The 22,230-nt window shown below is 46.1% G+C and overlaps 1 protein-coding gene across 1 annotated transcript in view; it reads right to left on the minus strand.

Annotated features, from left to right (window-relative positions):
• The window catches only part of VMP1 (vacuole membrane protein 1), a 106,090-nt gene that overhangs the window by 46,841 nt on the left and 37,019 nt on the right, over nt 1–22,230 (minus strand). Inside the window, exons 7-8 of the mRNA XM_069971800.1 lie at nt 2,197–2,361; nt 1,674–1,805 (exon numbers count right to left, since the gene is read on the minus strand). Coding sequence (XP_069827901.1) covers nt 1,674–1,805; nt 2,197–2,361 — 297 coding nt within the window. The remainder of the gene's footprint in view (nt 1–1,673; nt 1,806–2,196; nt 2,362–22,230) is intronic.

Genomic DNA, 22,230 nt, shown 5'->3' on the forward strand with positions numbered 1-22,230 from the left:
AATTGTAGCCCTGCACCAGGCTGGGAAGACTGAATCTGCAATAGGCAACCAGCTTGGAGTGAAGAAATCAACTGTGGGGGCAATAATTAGAAAATGGAAGACATACAAGACCACTGATAATCTCCCTCCATCTGGGGCTCCACGCAAAATCTCACCCCGTGGGGTCAAAATGATCACAAGAACGGTGAAAAAAAAAAATCACAGAACCACGCGGGGGGACCTAGTGAATGAACTGCAGAGAGCTGGGACCAATGTAACAAAGCCTACCATCAGTAAGACACTACGCCAGTGCCAGGGACTCAGATCCTGCAGTGCCAGACGGGTCCCACTGCTTAAGCCAGTACATGTCCCGGTCCGTCTGAAGTTTGCTGGAGAACATTTGGATGATCCAGAAGAGTATTGGGAGAATGTCCTATGGTCTGATGAAACCAAAGTGGAACTGTTTGGTAGAAACACAACTTGTCGTGTTTGGAGGAAAAAGAATACTGAGTTGTATCCAATCAAACATCATAGCTACTGTAAAGCATGGGGGGGGGGGGGGGGGGGGGGGGGGGGGGGGGGGGGGGACATCAGGCTTTGGGGCTGGTTCTCTGCAAAGGGGCCAGGACGACTGATCCGGGTACATGAAAGAATGAATGGGGCCATGTATCGGGAGATACTGAGTGCAAACCTCCTTCCATCAGCAAGGGCATTGAAGATGAAACGTGGCTGACAATGATCCAAAGCGCACCGCCAGGGCAACCAAGGAGCGGCTTGGTAAGAAGCATTTCTAGGTCCTGGAGTGGCCGAGCCAGTCTCCAGATCTCAACCCTATAGAAAACCTTTGGAGGGAGGTGAAAGTCCGTGTTGCAAAGCGACAGCCCCAAAAGATCACTGCTCTAGGGGAGATCTGCATGGAGGAATGGGCCAACAGACCAACAACAGTGTGTGCCAACCTTGTGAGAACTTACAGAAAACGTCTGACCTCTGTCATTGCCAACAAAGGAGATAGAACAAAGGATTGAGAGGAAATTTTTTTACTGACCAAATACTTATTTTCCACCATAATTTGCAAATAAATTCTTACAAAATCAGACAATGTGATTTTCTGTATTTGTTTTCTCATTTTGTCTCACAAAGTTGAGGTCTAATATGGTGTCAATTACAGACGCCTCTCATCTTTGTAAGTGGTGGAACTTGCACTATTGGTCACTGACTAAATACTTTTTTTCCCCACTGTACATACATAAGACACTAAACTAAAGACTTCCCATATATACATATATAAGACACTAAAGACTTCCCATATATACATATATAAGACACTAAAGACTTCCCATATATACATATATAAGACACTAAAGACTTCCCATATATACATATATAAGACACTAAAGACTTCCCATATATACATATATAAGACACTAAAGACTTACCATATATATAAGACACTAAAGACTTCCCATATATACATATATAAAGGGAAGGTATCGCCTAGTTCTTCTGTTACTGATTGGAGTTGGATACTAAAACTTGTTCTTTTATTCTAATCTGTTTTTTTATTTTCTGACTAATATTTTTTTATTTCCCTTTCTGTACATTGTTACGGGGGCAGCCATCTTGCCTGAGCTGTTCGTCACAGCATTTAGTGACATGCTATGGGAAGGTTCGGGATAGAGGATAGCCATTCCCACCTGTGCTGTCTGGGCGTGCTCCAACATCTCCTCAAACTCCTCGTACTCCTCATCATCAGGTTCTGCCCCTGACAGACGGGCCGCCCTGGCCATAAAGTATGGAGGCAGCTCCCCGATAGCAGTGCCGGCACCCTGCAGATACAAGAGAGAAAAACTGAAAAAATACTCAAACTACGATCCACATACTGCAACTAGAGGAATGACGGAAGAGTCTAATGGTTCAGTGAGGAGGGAACATATAACTAACTATGCACGGGGAGTATATAGCTATGCATGGGGAGTATATAGCTATGTACGGGGAGTATATAACTATGTACGGGCAGTATATAACTATGTACGGGCAGTATATAACTATGTAAGGGGAGTATATACCCATGTACGGGGAGTATATACCTATGTACGGGGAGTATATAGCTATGTACGGGGAGTATATAACTATGTACAGCAGCCCTGTATGTCAGGACGGCTGACGGTTTCACTAACATTAAGACCAATGTTAAATTTTCATTTTTCTGATACTTACCCACATGCAGGCTTCCAGTCGCACTTTAGAGATGATGCTCCATAAGGAAATGCTGCCCTCTACTCCTTCATCCGGACAGATTATTTCATCTGGATACGGAGGTTCCGGAAAATTCACAGAATTACATTCATAAGCAGCGAGTGTGACAGAGGCGATGTGCGGACCCTGGAAACAGAAAACAAGATAACAAATATTAAAGCACAAATTTAACTACACTGGAAGCGGCTGCGGGGAGCGGGCAGAAGCCATAAGGACAGCGGGGAGCGGGCAGAAGCCATAAGGACAGCGGGGAGCGGGCAGAAGCCATAAGGACAGCGGGGAGCGGGCAGAAGCCATAAGGACAGCGGGGAGCGGGCAGAAGCCTTAAAGGATACCGGGGAGCGAGCAGAAGCAGTAAGGATACCGGGGAGCGGGCAGAAGCAGTAAGGATACCGGGGAGCGGGCAGAAGCCATAAGGACAGCGGGGAGCGGGCAGAAGCCATAAGGACAGCGGGGAGCGGGCAGAAGCCTTAAAGGATACCGGGGAGCGAGCAGAAGCAGTAAGGATACCGGGGAGCGGGCAGAAGCCGTAAGGACAGCGGGGAGCGAGCAGAAGCCGTAAGGATACCAGGGAGCGGGCAAAAGCCGTAAGGATACCGGGGAGCGGGCAAAAGCCGTAAGGATACCGGGGAGCGGGCAAAAGCCGTAAGGATACCGGGGAGCGGGCAAAAGCCGTAAGGATACCGGGGAGCGGGCAAAAGCCGTAAGGATACCGGGGAGCGGGCAAAAGCCGTAAGGACAGTGGGGAGAGAGCAGAAACCGCAAGGATACCGGGGAGTGAGCAGAAGCCGTAAGGACAGCGGGGAGCGGGCAGAAGCCAGAAGGACAGTGGGGAGAGAGTAGAAGCCAGAAGCCGTAAGGATACCGGGAAGCGAGCAGAAGCCGTAAGGATACCGGGAAGCGAGCAGAAGCCGCAAGGACAGCGGGGAGCGAGCAGAAGCCGCAAGGACAGCGGGGAGCGAGCAGAAGCCGTAAGGACAGCGGGGAGCGAGCAGAAGCCGTAAGGATACCGGGGAGCGAGCAGAAGCCGCAAGAACAGCGGGGAGCGAGCAGAAGCCGTAAGGACAGCGGGGAGCGAGCAGAAGCCGTAAGGATACCTGGGAGCGAGCAGCGAGCAGAAGCAGTTAGGACGCGGTGAAGGTCCAGCAAGGTTCACATTGGGTCATCTTTTAGTTTACAATGTTCCCCTTGCAGAATAAGGGCGCGTTCACATGTACAGGATCTGCAGCATAATCTGCACGTTCAGATCTGCGCACCCTGAATAACATTTTTAGATTTAGGATAATGCTGCACATGACAATAGCAAAGTCTTCCACCACTGCCCTCCTCATGGAGACGCCAGGTCACTCACCGCCATATTATATATGTATATACACACGCACACACATAAACATCTCGCCAAAGTGAGATGATCTGAGAACTTGCTGGAAGACCAGGATAAGGATTTGTGGATGGTCGCGTTATCTTTCTCTGTAGTCACACGAGGAAATAATCGATATCGCACAGATATGAACGATAATCGCTCCGTGTGAAAGGACCAGAAGAGAGAAGGAAATAAACACGCGGAGCAGTCGCTATAAATCTGTTACTAGAAGCTTCTGTACAGAACCAGTCAGTCTGCGTCACTATTCCAGAGAAGTAACAGGACTCTTCTGGCCTCCATCACATCAATGGCGACCGCTACACATTGCTGATGTACGGGCAAAGCGGGAAAGTCTGGGAATGGCGGCAACAATCCAACATCTGGCTGCTGCTATGCAACGCTCCCTACACACCATCACCTGTCATCTCCACCGCTCCCTACACACCATCACCTGTCATCTACAACGCTCCCTACACACCATCACGTGTCATCTCCACCGCTCCCTACACACCATCACCTGTCATCTCCAACGCTCCCTACACACCATCACCTGTCATCTCCAACGCTCCCTACACACCATCACCTGTCATCTCCACCGCTCCCTACACACCATCACGTGTCATCTCCACCGCTCCCTACACACCATCACCTGTCATCTCCAACGCTCCCTACACACCATCACCTGTCATCTCCAACGCTCCCTACACACCATCACCTGTCATCTCCACCGCTCCCTACACACCATCACCTGTCATCTCCACCGCTCCCTACACACCATCACCTGTCATCTCCACCGCTCCCTACACACCATCACGTGTCATCTCCACTGCTCCCTACACACCATCACGTGGCATCTCCACCGCTCCCTACACACCATCACGTGGCATCTCCAAAGCTCCTTAAACACCATCATGTGTCAGTACAGTCGTTGGCAGATGAAAGTAAATAATAAACATATCCAACATATTACTGTACAGTATAGCAGCATGTGGTATATAATGTATAGTAACTGTATAACCCTGATAACACAGCAGCTGGATATGTGATATATAAGTTACTGTACAGTACAGCAGCATGTGGTATATAATGAATAGTAACTGCATAACCCTGATAACACAGCAGCTGGATATGTGATATATAAGTTACTGTACAGTATAGCAGCATGTGGTGTATAATGTATAGTAACTGTATAACCCTGATAACACAGCAGCTGGATATGTGATATATAAGTTACTGTACAGTATAGCAGCATGTGGTATATAATGTATAGTAACTGTATAACCCTGATAACACAGCAGCAGCTGGATATGTGATATATAAGTTACTGTACAGTATAGCAATCAGCATGTGGTATATAATGTATAGTAACTGTATAACCCTGATAACACAGCAGCAGCTGGATATGTGATATGTAAGTTACTGTACAGTATAGCAATCAGCATGTGGTATATAATGTATAGTAACTGTATAACCCTGATAACACAGCAGCTGGATATGTGATATATAAGTTACTGTACAGTATAGCAGCATGTGGTGTATAATGTATAGTAACTGTATAACCCTGATAACACAGCAGCTGGATATGTGATATATAAGTTACTGTACAGTATAGCAGCATGTGGTGTATAATGTATAGTAACTGTATAACCCTGATAACACAGCAGCTGGATATGTGATATATAAGTTACTGTACAGTATAGCAGCATGTGGTATATAATGTATAGTAACTGTATAACCCTGATAACACAGCAGCAGCTGGATATGTGATATATAAGTTACTGTACAGTATAGCAGCATGTGGTGTATAATGTATAGTAACTGTATAACCCTGATAACACAGCAGCAGCTGGATATGTGATATTATAAGTTACTGTACAGTATAGCAGCATGTGGTATATAATGTATAGTAACTGTATAACCCTGATAACACAGCAGCTGGATATGTGATATATAAGTTACTGTACAGTATAGAAGCATGTGGTGTATAATGTATAGTAACTGTATAACCCTGATAACACAGCAGCTGGATATGTGATATATAAGTTACTGTACAGTATAGCAGCATGTGGTGTATAATGTATAGTAACTGTATAACCCTGATAACACAGCAGCTGGATATGTGATATATAAGTTACTGTACAGTATAGCAGCATGTGGTGTATAATGTATAGTAACTGTATAACCCTGATAACACAGCAGCAGCTGGATATGTGATATATAAGTTACTGTACAGTATAGCAATCAGGGTTATACAGTTACTATACATTATACACCACATGCTAACAAAGCAGCAGCAGCTTGTAGATACAGGATGGAGCTGCAGATCCCCATAATGCAGCAGTGTAGTACAACAGGCTAGACTAGAGAAGCAGGGCTTCTGTCAGAGGTCTGTGTGGTCACATGACAGCGATGGGGAAGGGGCGTGTGTTCAGCATGGACCAATCAGGACTGACAGAGACTGCAGGGAGCAGGTAGGAATGAGCAGGGCAGATGTAGGCGCATACATGCAGCACTCTCTGTCCGGGGAGCGAGGGGTTACAGCTATGGAGAGATTACCCCCACAGTCCTGTCCCCTGATGTAAGCCCCAGCCTGAAGTGGATCTGCTATGATTTGGAAGGTGAGGGAGACTTCCTGGGTCAGAGTACAGGGCTGTTGACCCCGCCCCTCCCCCACTCCCCCTCCCACCCAGTACAGAGAGCTCTTACACCAAAGCAATCACTATTTTGCAAAACTGAGGTTTTAAACCAAAACGCTCTTAATCCAAATTACACCAAGGGACCACTGTGATATATATGTATATACCCCTCCTAGATGTGACTGATATATATACACAGCCCTTGCCGCGTGTAATAGGCTATAAAAGTAACTGCTGATCTAGCAGATGATTGCTCGCTTATTCGGACCTCTCTCTGCTCCATACGGCTCCTGGTCAGGGAAGCATTACAGCAGGGACGGGTTCTCTTTAAGATTTTTTACAAGGTGTCTATAGATATCAGACTCTAAGAACATTAATATCAAAATATCAAAATATCATACAAACCATCTACAAGAGAGGCACTTTAATAGATGTCACAGAAACAGGATGATAAAGGGGGACACGAGTAATGGTAAAGGGGGACACTACTGATAATAAAGGGGGACACTACTGATGGTAAAGAGGGAAACGAGTAATGATAAAGGGGGGCACTACTGATGGTAAAGGGGGGCACGAGTAATGGTAAAGGGGGACACAAGTAATGATAAAGGGGGACACTACTGATAGTAAAGGGGGACACTACTGATAATAAAGGGTGACACTACTAATAAGGGGGACACCACTGATAATAAAGGGTGAAACTACTGATAGTAAAGGGGGACACGAGTAATGGTAAAGGGGGACACTACTGATAATAAAGGGTGACACTACTAATAATAAAGGGGGACACCACTGATAATAAAGGGTGAAACTACTGATAGTAAAGGGGGACACTACTGATGATAAAGGGGGACACGAGTAATGGTAAAGGGGGACACTACTGATGGTAAAGGGGGACACTACTGATAGTAAAGGGAGACACTACTGATAGTAAAGGGAGACACTACTGATGATAAAGGGGGACACTACTGATGGTAAAGGGGGACACTACTGATAGTAAAGGGAGACACTACTGATAGTAAAGGGAGACACTACTGATAGTAAAGGGAGACACTACTGATAATAAAGGGTGACACTACTAATAATAAAGGGGGATACTACTGATAATAAAGGGTGAAACTACTGATAGTAAAGGGGGGCACTACTGATAGTAAAGGGGGACACTACTGATAGTAAAGGGGGACACTTCTGTTAAGTATCAGTCTCTATCATTTGGGAAAACTCGCCTGTTTAAAAAGACGACTTCATCTATTTTTAACCTTAAAGAGTCACTGTCGTATTATTATTTTTATTTTATTTTTTTTGCAGAAATCAATAGTCCAGGCGATTTTAAGAAACTTTGTAATTGGGTTTATTAGGCAAATCTGCCATTATCTGCATTCAGAGAGAGTTTCCCCAGGTCCCCCCCTCCCTCATTCACTGCAAAATAGGACCACCATTAGGTAGCGGGACCCTCAGAGCCCTTGTGAGACCACATGCTGGTGCAGTTGGGGTTCCTCCTAATGCAGGACAATGCTAGACCTCATGTGGCTGGAGTGTGGCAGCAGTTCTTCCTACAAGATGGAGGCAGTGACGCTAAGGACTGGCCGCCCGTTCCCCTGAATCCCATTGAGCACATCGGGGACATCATGTCTCCTCCATCTTGCTGATTTAGTCCAGGTCTGGGAGGAGATCCCTCAGGAGACCATCGGCCACCTCATCAGGAGCATGCCCGGGCCTTGTAGGGAGGTCATACAGGCACGTGGAGGCTGCATACATTACATATAATATATATACACTCACTGGCCACTTTATTAGGTACACCTGTCCAACTGCACGTTACCACTTAATTTCTAATCAGCCAATCACATGGCGGCAACTCGGTGCATTTAGGCATGTAGACATGGTCAAGACAATCTCCTGCAGTTCAAACCGAGCATCAGTATGGGGAAGAAAGGTGATGTGAGGCCTTTGAACGTGGCATGGTTGTTGGTGCCAGAAGGGCTGGTCTGAGTATTTCAGAAACTGCTGATCTACTGGGATTTTCACGCACAACCATCTCTAGGGTTTACAGAGAATGGTCCGAAAAAGAAAAACCATCCAGTGAGCGGCCGTTCTGTGGGCGGAAATGCCTTGTTGATGCCAGAGGTCAGAGGAGAATGGGCAGACTGGTTCCAGCTGATAGAAAGGCAACAGTGACTCAAATAGCCAACCGTTACAACCAAGGTAGGCCGAAGAGCATCTCGGAACGCACAGTACGGCCAACTCTGAGGCAGATGGGCTACAGCAGCAGAAGACCACACCGGGGGCCACTCCGCTCAGCTAAGAACAGGAAACTGAGGCTACAATTTGTACAAGCTCATCGAAATTGGACAGTAGAAGATTGGAAAAACGTTGCCTGGTCTGATGAGTCTCGATTTCTGCTGCGACATTCGGATGGTAGGGTCAGAATTTGGCGTCAACAACATGAAAGCATGGATCCATCCTGCCTTGTATCAGCGGTTCAGGCTGGTGGTGGTGGTGTCATGGTGTGGGGAATATTTTCTTGGCACTCTTTGGGCCCCTTGGTACCAATTGAGCATGGTTGCAACGCCACAGCCTACCTGAGTATTGTTGCTGACCATGTCCATCCCTTTATGACCACAATGGACCCAACATCTGATGGCGACTTTCAGCAGGATAATGCGCCATGTCATAAAGCTAGAATCATCTCAGACTGGTTTCTTGAACATGACAATGAGGTCACTGTACTCCAATGGCCTCCACAGTCACCAGATCTCAATCCAATAGAGCATCTTTGGGATGTGGTGGAACGGGAGATTGGCATCATGGATGTGCAGCCGACAAATCTGCGGCAACTGTGTGATGTCATCATGTCACTATGGACCAAAATCTCTGAGGAAGCTTCCAGCACCTTGTTTTATCTATGCCACCAAGAATTGGGGCAGTTCTGAAGGCAAAAGGGGGTCCAACCCGTTACTAGCATGGTGTACCTAATACAGTGGCCGCTGAGTGTATATGTATGTAAGGACAGTGGACATGTCTGGTTACAAGAAATTCACATTCAGGCCATATATATATATATATGTATAACTGCAGATTAACAATTACGGACACATTTAGGGCCCATTGATTTCTATTGGACCATTTACATTATCTGTAGTATTACGGACCAGCAATCCGTGCCAAAAAGTGCGACAGGAACTGCGGAACAATGCGGAACAATGAGCCAGTAGATGTCTATGGGATCCACAATTATGGGAACATTATAGATGTTACGTCCGCACAATATGCTACCACCCGCCTATATTTTGCAGATACGGATTGCAGATGTTCTATGGGTGAATTTCTTGAGGATTGTGGGCGATGGCTGTGGACATAATATAGGGTCCTGAATAAACCAGTGAGGCAGCGACCCCCCCAGCCCCTCCAGCTACAATGCTTTATTATTTATCCACCAAACAAGAATCGTTCTCCTCCTGCTAGACAGAGGAGTCAGGGTGGATCCGGTGTGTAACAGCTCCGAACAGACTTCTCCATTTGGCAAATACACATTTCAGTTCATTGACCCTATAAAAAAGCCCACAGTGTACGGAGTATTCAGAACAATCCACCCGATGTGCTCATTATAGGGGTCAATGAACCCAAGTAAGAGAACCACTCAAGTTCATCCCCATACTATAAATGTGTGTACAGATCAGATCTAATGCATGCCTGCGAAGACTCTGCGCACCTGGGAATCCTCTGCGCACCTGGGAATCCTCTGCGCACCTGGGAAAACCCTGCGCACCTGCGAAGACCCCGCTCACCTGGGATTCCTCTGCCCGCCTGGGAAGACCCCGCGCACCTGGGTACATGGCCGGGGTCGCCTTCCGCTACAGGCAGCTGGGTACATGGCTGGGGTCGCCTCCCGCTACAGGCAGCTGGGTACATGGCCGGGGTCGCCTCCCGCTACAGGCAGCTGGGTACATGGCCGGGGTCGCCTTCCGCTACAGGCAGCTGGGTACATGGCCGGGGTCGCCTCCCGCTACAGGCAGCTGGGTACATGGCCGGGGTCACCTTCCGCTACAGGCAGCTGGGTACATGGCCGGGGTCGCCTTCCGCTACAGGCAGCTGGGTACATGGCCGGGGTCGCCTTCCGCTACAGGCAGCTGGGTACATGGCCGGGGTCGCCTTCCGCTACAGGCAGCTGGGTACATGGCCGGGGTCGCCTTCCGCTACAGGCAGCTGGGTACATGGCCGGGGTCGCCTTCCGCTACAGGCAGCTGGGTACATGGCCGGGGTCGCCTTCCGCTACAGGCAGCTGGGTACATGGCCGGGGTCGCCTTCCGCTACAGGCAGCTGGGTACATGGCCGGGGTCGCCTTCCGCTACAGGCAGCTGGGTACATGGCCGGGGTCGCCTCCCGCTACAGGCAGCTGGGTACATGGCCGGGGTCACCTTCCGCTACAGGCAGCTGGGTACATGGCCGGGGTCGCCTTCCGCTACAGGCAGCTGGGTACATGGCCGGGGTCGCCTTCCGCTACAGGCAGCTGGGTACATGGCCGGGGTCGCCTTCCGCTACAGGCAGCTGGGTACATGGCCGGGGTCGCCTTCCGCTACAGCCGCCAGCACTTCGGGATTACATGAATGCTCTCTAATCTATAGGACAGAACTCGGTAACAAGTACAGTGAGAGCACTGGCCTCTTACCGACTTTCTTTGACCCAATCAAATGTCCAGCAGCATTATCACAGGTGACACAAGAACCAGGTCATACAAGGTATCTATTATAAGTGTTAGAAGTATAGAGGTCCGGCTCTCCTGAAGGAAGGGTCGGTTCTCCTGGAGATGTAATAAGCACATTATAATCAGCCGACACTACTTCCAGTAATAGGTCATACTGTCTATTATTCCAGCTGAGCTACAGCCAAAAAAAACAGAGTATAAAAACAGCAAGTCATGAGACCAGAAGACTTACAGTGCAAAATAAGGGATGAGAACAGAAGCGGCTGATTGGCTCACAAGCCGCGTCCTTCCCCCTACGATGGTCACTCACAGAGAACAAGGAAAACAAAGTGACGGAAACCACCGCTCTTACTGTAACAGGACAACAAGTCCCTTTGTGGTGAACACATAGAGGGTCCTCAGACTACCCCCCCCCCCCCCCCCCCCCCCGACCGATGCATCATGTGACGGCTTCATCACAACTCACACCAGCTGGCCAGAATGAAGTCACTGGGACTCTATCCTATGGTTTTGGCAGGGTCGGGGTAATACGCTCTGGACATCTGCTTCTGCTAAAAGTTCATATTTGTATAAGCCGCAGCCCCATCTCCCTGCCGCTCCCCCCCTTTCTCCCCCGAGCCCCCCCCCCCCCGCCTCCAGGGTCCTCACCTCCATAAACTAAACTCTGTATAGAAAACTCCTTGGCCAAATAAAGTCAGCCCCAGCGTGGACGTATTATATAGAGTGAGATGAATACATCCGTATACGGCAGGAACGCCAACACCCCATCCTCCAGGACGGATACAATGGTGCTCACCCAGAATATTACAGGATTTGTATAAGCCTTGCACTGAATTATACCGCCAAACATCTACACAGCAGACTATTGGGGGTCCTAACGCATCCACATTGGTTTGTAATAGATCAGGTCTACACAGGCCCAAATGTCGGAGTAGGCGGCCTCTATAGGGCAGCAAGGTGGAAGCAACAATAGCGGGCAGTAGTAGACACTGTACTTCACAGCTGACGCTGGTGGTGTCTACTTGGCCAATAGGGTTACTGCTGTCATCTATAGTGGGATCAGGAAGCATAGAAGCTGAAAGCATGGTCCTTGGTGGATGCGGCCTAACAGCATCACCGCAGATACATAGATGATAGACCAATACCATACCGGGTCTGACAGAATCTGAAACACCAGGCGACAGTATACAATCTGCACTAAGGGTCTCCATGAAGAACAGACTACAGAACAGCTGCCCCAAAGCTCTGTAATTCAATGTGGAGGTCTCTGACATATGAAGCCAAGGCCATAAAGCAGTTGTCATGATGACTATAGCCTATGTGCTTTCTAACATACTAGCATTACTTAGGGTACCAGATAATACTCCTAAGGTCTTGGCCACTAGGGGGCCTCACTTTCCTATAAGCTGCTGCCCACGGCTTAGTTAGTGCTATACGGGGGTCTACACTGTGCCTGAAAGGTAAATCAAGGCTTCCCTCTTAATGGTAAATACTGGTGTTATATGTGCACAGTGCTGCCTCCTGAATGGAATCTCCCTTTCTTCCTTCCTTCCACATTATCAGCAGCGGTTTACTGTGAGGACCACAACTGCTTATGGGGTCTACACTCTACACAGTGCTGCCACCTGAATGGAATCTCCCTTTCTTTCTTCCTTCCTTAGCAGCAGCGTGTCCTCCTCCTCATGCTCTTAAAACATCAGTACTATCAGCAATTCATGGCTAACCCAGGACTGATCGCCTCTCCTTCCCTCATCTCCTTTTTGCTTCCATAGAAACTCGCAAACCCTGTGGACTAATAACCCTGCTCCCCTATGTGCCATCTATGGCACTATACCGTACATTATTCCCCTGTATAGTGCCAGCTTGTTCAGTCCTGAACTATGTATGAGGAGGAGGAGGGCGGCTTGTGAGGAGGAGGAGGAGGGCGGCTTGTGAAGAGGAGGAGGAGGGCGGCTTGTGAAGAGGAGGAGGAGGGCGGCTTGTGAAGAGGAGGAGGAGGGCGGCTTGTGAAGAGGAGGAGGAGGTGGAGGAGGGCGGCTTGTGAAGAGTAGGAGGAGGAGGAGGAGGGCGGCTTGTGAAGAGGAGGAGGAGGGCGGCTTGTGAAGAGGAGGAGGAGGGCGGCTTGTGAAGAGGAGGAGGAGGAGGAGGAGGTGGAGGAGGGCGGCTTGTGAAGAGTAGGAGGAGGAGGGCGGCTTGTGAAGAGGAGGAGGAGGAGGAGGTGGAGGAGGGCGGCTTGTGAAGAGGAGGAGGAGGAGGTAGAGGAGGGCGGCTTGTGAAGAGGAGGAGGAGGAGGTGGAGGAGGGCGGCTTGTGAAGAGGAGGAGGAGGAGGAGGAGGAGGGCGGCTTGTGAAGAGTAGGAGGAGGGCGGCTTGTGAAGAGGAGGAGGAGGGCGGCTTGTGAAGAGGAGGAGGAGGAGGAGGAGGAGGTGGAGGAGGGCGGCTTGTGAAGAGGAGGAGGAGGGCGGCTTGTGAAGAGGAGGAGGAGGAGGTGGAGGAGTGCGGCTTGTGAAGAGGAGGAGGAGGAGGAGGTGGAGGAGGGCGGCTTGTGAAGAGGAGGAGGAGGAGGAGGAGGAGGAGGAGGAGGAGGAGGAGGAGGGCGGCTTGTGAAGAGGAGAAGGAGGAGGGCGGCTTGTGAAGAGGAGGAGGAGGGCGGCTTGTGAAGAGGAGGAGGAGAGCGGCTTGTGAAGAGAAGGAGGAGGAGGGCGGCTTGTGAAGAGGAGGAGGAGGGCGGCTTGTGAAGAGGAGGAGGAGGAGGAGGAGGTGGAGGAGGGCGGCTTGTGAAGAGGAGAAGGAGGAGGGCGGCTTGTGAAGAGGAGGAGGAGGGCGGCTTGTGAAGAGGAGGAGGAGAGCGGCTTGTGAAGAGAAGGAGGAGGAGGGCGGCTTGTGAAGAGGAGGAGGAGGGCGGCTTGTGAAGAGGAGGAGGAGGAGGAGGTGGAGGAGGGCGGCTTGTGAAGAGGAGAAGGAGGAGGGCGGCTTGTGAAGAGGAGGAGGAGAGCGGCTTGTGAAGAGAAGGAGGAGGAGGGCGGCTTGTGAAGAGGAGGAGGAGGGCGGCTTGTGAAGAGGAGGCCGGCTTGTGAAGAGGAGGAGGAGGAGGCCGGCTTGTGAAGAGGAGGAGGAGGAGGCCGGCTTGTGAAGAGGAGGAGGAGGAGGCCGGCTTGTGAAGAGGAGGAGGAGGAGGCCGGCTTGTGAAGAGGAGGAGGAGGAGGAGGCCGGCTTGTGAAGAGGAGGAGGAGGAGGAGGCCGGCTTGTGAAGAGGAGGAGGAGGAGGCCGGCTTGTGAAGAGGAGGAGGAGGAGGAGGCCGGCTTGTGAAGAGGAGGAGGAGGAGGAGGCCGGCTTGTGAAGAGGAGGAGGAGGAGGAGGCCGGCTTGTGAAGAGGAGGAGGAGGAGGAGGCCGGCTTGTGAAGAGGAGGAGGAGGAGGAGGCCGGCTTGTGAAGAGGAGGAGGAGGAGGAGGCCGGCTTGTGAAGAGGAGGAGGAGGAGGAGGCCGGCTTGTGAAGAGGAGGAGGAGGAGGAGGCCGGCTTGTGAAGAGGAGGAGGAGGAGGAGGCCGGCTTGTGAAGAGGAGGAGGAGGAGGGCGGTTTGTGAAGAGGAGGAGGAGGCCGGCTTGTGAAGAGGAGGGCAGCTTGTGAGGAGGAGGAGGGCGGCATGTGAAGAGGAGGAGGGCTTGTGAAGAGGAGGAGGAGGGCTTGTGAAGAGGAGGAGGAGGGCTTGTGAAGAGGAGGAGGAGGGCTTGTGAAGAGGAGGAGGAGGGCTTGTGAAGAGGAGGAGGGCAGCTTGTGAGGAGGATGAGGAGGAGGGCAGCTTGTGAAGAGGAGGAGGGCGGCTTGTGAAGAGGAGGAGGAGGAGAAGTCCCGGCTGACCTAAGAAGGGAAATGTCTAGTAGATTTACACTGTACATTGACGTTACTGACGCTTGTGGCGACCTCTGACGCATCTGCCTGGAGACATATGTGAGACCCCAGCGGGGAAGGACTGCCCCCCATGGACCTTACAGCATAACCTTTGGGTGTTACATTTCTGCAAATATTTTTTTAAACTATATTAAAAAAACGTTTTAAATAACGAAATTCTGGAAAAAGACTTCCCCCTCCCCCACAAAGCAACAGATATTACTGCGTTCCTGCATAGGGACATACATGGACTTCCATTCTAGCTGCCCCTTACTGCAAATGGATGGTCCGAGCACCGCAGGATTATCTGCAGAGGGAACTGACTGTCACATACTGCCAGGCTCCCGTCACATCTCACCAGCTCCAATCCTGATTGTTAGCCCTTTAGATGCTGCAGTCAGTGAGCCCTTTAGATGCTGCAGTCAGTGAGCCCTTTAGATGCTGCAGTCAGTGAGCCCTTTAGATGCTGCAGTCACACTCTCCCTCTGTTCCCATTGGACCTGTGTGCAGAGATAACAGAGTGCCGATAGTAGTCGCAGCAGAGGCCTAAGTGCTGCCCCAGTGTGCTGGCTACTAAGGCCGGCTGATCGGCTATGCCTGTCAGTGTATAATGGACACAATTTGCAGTACAAACCAGAGATTCCTCGTGAAACAGTAAAATAAAAAATGTAAAAAAGTAATATAAAACAGACAAAAAAAACAAACAAAAAAGGTAGACATCTTTGGTACTGTGACTATGTAACAGCAATAACATTAGCGTGTGATATAACCTGCACGGGGAGCGGCCGAAAAAAAAAAAAAAAAAAACATAAAAAACTGCTATTTCCAAATATTTGTCAAGTCTCTATGACCATAGTTTCTTAAAGTGACAGCGCCCATATAAATGTCACGTCATGGATCCTAGTAAAAACCAAACACAAGGCGGCCATTGTGAATAGTCAGATAACCCGCCTTACAGTCACGTACAGTCAAGACCTTCAAGCAGATGAGACGTAGTGCCGCGTGGACGTCAGAGTAAAATTATCACAAATACTATAGTTTATATATAAATAATACCCAGAAGCCAGAGCGAAATCGCCGGAGATGTGGTAGGTGGCTCCACAATAACAGAATGTTACCTGCCTGGTGTATGTATGTATATTATACATACGTGTATATACATACACACACACATATACATATATATACACACACACACACACACACACATATACATATATATACATACACACACACACACACATATACACATATATACACACACACACACAGGGAAGAGGGAAGACTACATGAAGCCCGCTGGGGCGGGGGGGTCTCTACCTGCCTTGTATATGTAGTATATATCTCCTAAGATAATAAGAAGGCAAATACTAGACAGGGCCGACTAGATGGAGCGGGGGGGTCCCTACCTGCTGACAGTCTTCCATGTTTGATGATATTGTACATTGGTAATAGGTGACGTCATAGACCAAGTCCGGCTTTCTCTAAACAAGTGTGATAGACAAAGAACAGGTCGCGTCTCCCCCCATGATTCACCTGGGAAGCATCCCCGACCCCCCCGGACCCCCCCTGACCGGGGAGCAGTGGAGCCTGCGGTCAGACGGCTGTGGGATCTGCTACAAATTCCACAGTGATTTATCCATGGAATCAGCAATGACTGATCACTGATGACTGGCGGCCTGTCTGCCCCGACACTGACTGCTGCGCTGTATTACTGCTATACGGCTGTCCGTCATGTGGATTCCTTGTTCCTTGTGTAGAAGCCAAACTTGTGTAAACTCCTCGTGTTCTATTAGTGGAGGAAGATGAAGCTGTAAGAGTCAGCAGGAGCTGCGGAGACGTCCCTGGACGTTGTAGATCTATCACCAATACATCATTCACACACACAGAACAAGCGTAACACAACAGAGAAGACGGCTGTCACACCCAAAGCTGGAGAGTAACATTACACCTAAATAATCACCAGTATAATATCTATAATATCACACGATATCACCAGTATAATATCTATAATATCACACGATACCACCAGTATAATATCTATAATATCACACGATACCACCAGTATAATATCACACGTTACCACCAGTATAATATCTATAATATCACACGTTACCACCAGTATAATATCTATAATATCACACGTTACCACCAGTATAATATCTATAATATCACACGATACCACCAGTATAATATCACACGTTACCACCAGTATAATATCTATAATATCACACGTTACCACCAGTATAATATCTATAATATCACACGTTACCACCAGTATAATATCTATATTACATGTTACCACCAGTATAATATCTATAATATCACACGATACCACCAGTATAATATCTATAATATCACACGTTATCACCAGTATAATATCTATAATATCACACGATACCACCAGTATAATATCTATAATATCACACGTTACCACCAGTATAATATCTATATTACATGTTACCACCAGTATAATATCTATAATATCACACGATACCACCAGTATAATATCTATAATATCACACGTTATCACCAGTATAATATCTATAATATCACACGTTATCACCAGTATAATATCTATAATATCACACGTTACCACCAGTATAATATCTATATTATCACACAATACCACCAGTATAATATCTATAATATTACATGTTACCACCAGTATAATATCTATAATGTCACACGATACCACCAGTATAATATCTATATTATCACACAATACCACCAGTATAATATCTATAATATTACATGTTACCACCAGTATAATATCTATAATATCACACGTTACCACCAGTATAATATCACACGTTTCCACCAGTATAATATCTATAATATCACACATTACCACCAGTATAATATACTGGTGGTATTGTGTGATATTATAGATATTATACTGGTGATAACGTGTGATATTATAGATATTATACTGGTGGTATCGTGTGATATTATAGATATTATACTGGTGGTAACATGTAATATAGATATTATACTGGTGGTAACGTGTAATATTATAGATATTATACTGGTGATAACGTGTGATATTATAGATATACTGGTGGTATCGTGTGACATTATAGATATTATACTGGTGGTAACATGTAATATTATAGATATTATACTGGTGGTAACGTGTGATATTATAGATATTATACTGGTGGTAACGTGTGATATTATAGATATTATACTGGTGATAACGTGTGATATAGATATTATACTGGTGGTAACATGTAATATTATAGATATTATACTGGTAATAACGTGTGATATTATAGATATTATACTGGTGGTAACGTGTGATATTATAGATATTATACTGGTGGTAACGTGTGATATTATAGATATTATACTGGTGGTAACGTGTGATATTATAGATATTATACTGGTGATAACGTGTGATATTATAGATATTATACTGGTGGTAACGTGTGATATTATAGATATTATACTGGTGGTAACGTGTGATATTATAGATATTATACTGGTGGTAACGTGTGATATTATAGATATTATACTGGTGGTAACATGTAATATTATAGATATTATACTGGTGATAACGTGTGATATTATAGATATTATACTGGTGGTAACGTGTATTATAGATATTATACTGGTGGCATCGTGTGATATTATAGATATTATTATACTGGTGATAACGTGTAATATTATAGATATTATACTGGTGGTAACGTGTAATATTATAGATATTATACTGGAGGTAAAGTGTGATGATATAGATATTATACTGGTGATATTGTGTGATATTATAGATATTATACTGGTGGTAACATGTAATATTATAGATATTATACTGGTGGTAACGTGTAATATTATAGATATTATACTGGTGGTAACGTGTGATGATATAGATATTATACTGGTGGTATTGTGTGATATTATAGATAATATCTATATCATCACACTTTACCTCCAGTATAATATCTATAATATTACACGTTACCACCAGTATAATATCTATACTATTACATGTTACCACCAGTATAATATCTATAATGTAAACAGTGAAGACAGAGGTCCGGGCACTCACCGATCTTCAGGAATCTTTATTCAGGCACAGTATACATCAGGGAAGGGAGGACAGGTGAAAGTGCGGGCGTACGCTACCCCAGGACAGCTGTTTCCCGGCTGATTGCCGCTTCCTCAAGCTAGGGTATCACCCTAGCTTGAGGAAGCGGCAATCAGCCGGGAAACAGCTGTCCTGGGGTAGCGTACGCCCGCACTTTCACCTGTCCTCCCTTCCCTGATGTATACTGTGCCTGAATAAAGATTCCTGAAGATCGGTGAGTGCCCGGACCTCTGTCTTCACTGTTTACATTACACATTCTTCTGTTGTACGGAGCACCCCGTTGGAATTTCTGTGTCACTGCATATCCTCCTGCTATCACAGCGTCAGTGGTGCCGACCGCATTCTGCTTTAGAGATAATATCTATAATATCACACAATATCACCAGTATATCTATAATATCACATGTTACCACCAGTATAATATCACACAATACCACCAGTATAATATCTATAATATCACACGTTACCACCAGTACAATATCTATAATATCACACGATACCACCAGTATAATATCTATATCATCACACGTTACCACCAGTATAATATCTATAATATCACACGTTACCACCAGTATAATATCTATATCACACGTTATCACCAGTATAATATCTATAATATCACACAATACCACCAGTATAATATCTATAATATCACACGTTACCACCAGTATAATATCTATAATATCACACGTTACCTCCAGTATAATATCTATTATATCACACGTTATCACCAGTATAATATCTATAATATTACATGTTACCACCAGTATAATATCTATAATATCACACAATATCACCAGTATATCTATAATATCACACAATACCACCAGTATAATATCTATAATATCACACGTTACCACCAGTACAATATCTATAATATCACACGATACCACCAGTATAATATCTATATCATCACACGTTACCACCAGTATATCACACGTTACCACCAGTATAATATCTATATCACACGTTATCACCAGTATAATATCTATAATATCACACGATACCACCAGTATAATATCTATAATATAACACGATACCACCAGTATATCACACGTTACCACCAGTATAATATCTATATCACACGTTATCACCAGTATAATATCTATAATATCACACGATACCACCAGTATAATATCTATTATATCACACGTTACCACCAGTATAATATCTATAATATTACACGTTATCACCAGTATAATATCTATAATATCACACGTTATGACCAGTATAATATCACGTTACCACCAGTATATCATCAATAAAATTACATGTTACCACCAGCATAATATCTGTAATATCACACGATGCCACCAGTATATCTATAATATCACACGTTATCACCAGTATATCTATATTACACGTTATCACCAGTATAATATCACGTTACCACCAGTATAATATCTATAATATCACACGTTACCACCAGTATAATATCTATAATATTACACGTTACCACCAGTATAATATCTATAATATCACACGTTACCACCAGTATAATATCTATAATATCACACGTTACCACCAGTATAATATCTATAATATCACACATTACCACCAGTATAATATCTATAATATCACACGTTATCACCAGTATAATATCTATAATATCCCACGATACCACCAGTATATCTATAATATTACATGTTACCACCAGTATAATATCTATAATATCACACATTACCACCAGTATAATAATATCTATAATATTACACGTTATCACCAGTATAATATCTAATATTACAAGTTACCACCAGTATTATATCACACATTACCACCAGTATAATATCTATAATATTACACGTTATCACCAGTATAATATCTATAATATTACACGTTATCACCAGTATAATATCTATAATATTACACGTTATCACCAGTATAATATCTATAATATTACACGTTATCACCAGTATAATATCTATAATATTACACGTTATCACCAGTATAATATCTATAATATCACAAGTTACCAGTATGATATCTATAATATAACATGATATCACCAGTATAATATCTATAATATCACACGTTACCACCAGTATAATATCTATAATATCACACGTTACCACCAGTATAATATCTATAATATCACACGTTATCACCAGTATAATATCTATAATATCACACGTTACCACCAGTATAATATCTATAATATCACACGTTACCACCAGTATAATATCTATAATATCACACGTTACCACCAGTATAATATCTATAATATCACACGTTACCACCAGTATAATATCTATAATATCACACGTTACCACCAGTATAATATCTATAATATCACACGTTATCACCAGTATAATATCTATAATATCACACGTTATCACCAGTATAATATCTATAATATCACACGTTACCACCAGTATAATATCTATAATATCACACGTTACCACCAGTATAATATCTATAATATCACACGATACCACCAGTATAATATCTATAATATCACAAGTTACCAGTATGATATCTATAATATAACATGATATCACCAGTATAATATCTATAATATAACATGATATCACCAGTATAATATCTATATTACAAGTTATTCTAGTACCAGTACATTTATACACCCATCAGTATAGCACCAATACATCGCTTTAACATAGTTCAGGAATCGTTCATGGGTGAATCTGCGAACGACTATTTACATGAACCGATCTGCAACACATCAGCGAACGACCAGCAACGATTGCAGGACATGTAGTAAGGCCAGGAATAACGGTTTATCGCTCGCCGTATTTACATACATTTTGTGTGACCACACTCCACCCCCCGCGTCTCGCTGATGTCTTATAGTTATAAAAGTACAGGACAAACGCCAACCTGGCTAAAAACTACAGATCCCCTCATAAACCAGGGCGGGAAAATCAGGAGGCCGCCGAGCTGGGGAGCGGAGGCCACGGAGCGGAGGCCGCGGAGCTGGGGAGCGGAGGCCGCGGAGCTGGGGAGCGGAGGCCACGGAGCGGAGGCCGCGGAGCTGGGGAGCGGAGGCCACGGAGCGGAGGCCGCGGAGCTGGGGAGCGGAGGCCGCGGAGCTGGGGAGCGGAGGCCACGGAGCGGAGGCCGCGGAGCTGGGGAGCGGAGGCCACGGAGCGGAGGCCGCGGAGCTGGGGAGCGGAGGCCGCGGAGCTGGGGAGCGGAGGCTGCGGAGCGGAGGCCGCGGAGCTGGGGAGCGGAGGCCGTGGAGCTGGGGAGCGGAGGCCGCGGAGCTGGGGAGCGGAGGCCATGGTATTTTTTTCCCCCCCACCCCGCCCCCAGCTTAGTGATGAGGCTTTTTCCACTTTTTAGCTCCTTATTAT

This window comes from Dendropsophus ebraccatus, chromosome 5 (assembly GCF_027789765.1).
Source record: "Dendropsophus ebraccatus isolate aDenEbr1 chromosome 5, aDenEbr1.pat, whole genome shotgun sequence".
NCBI classification, from domain to species: Eukaryota; Metazoa; Chordata; class Amphibia; order Anura; family Hylidae; genus Dendropsophus; species Dendropsophus ebraccatus.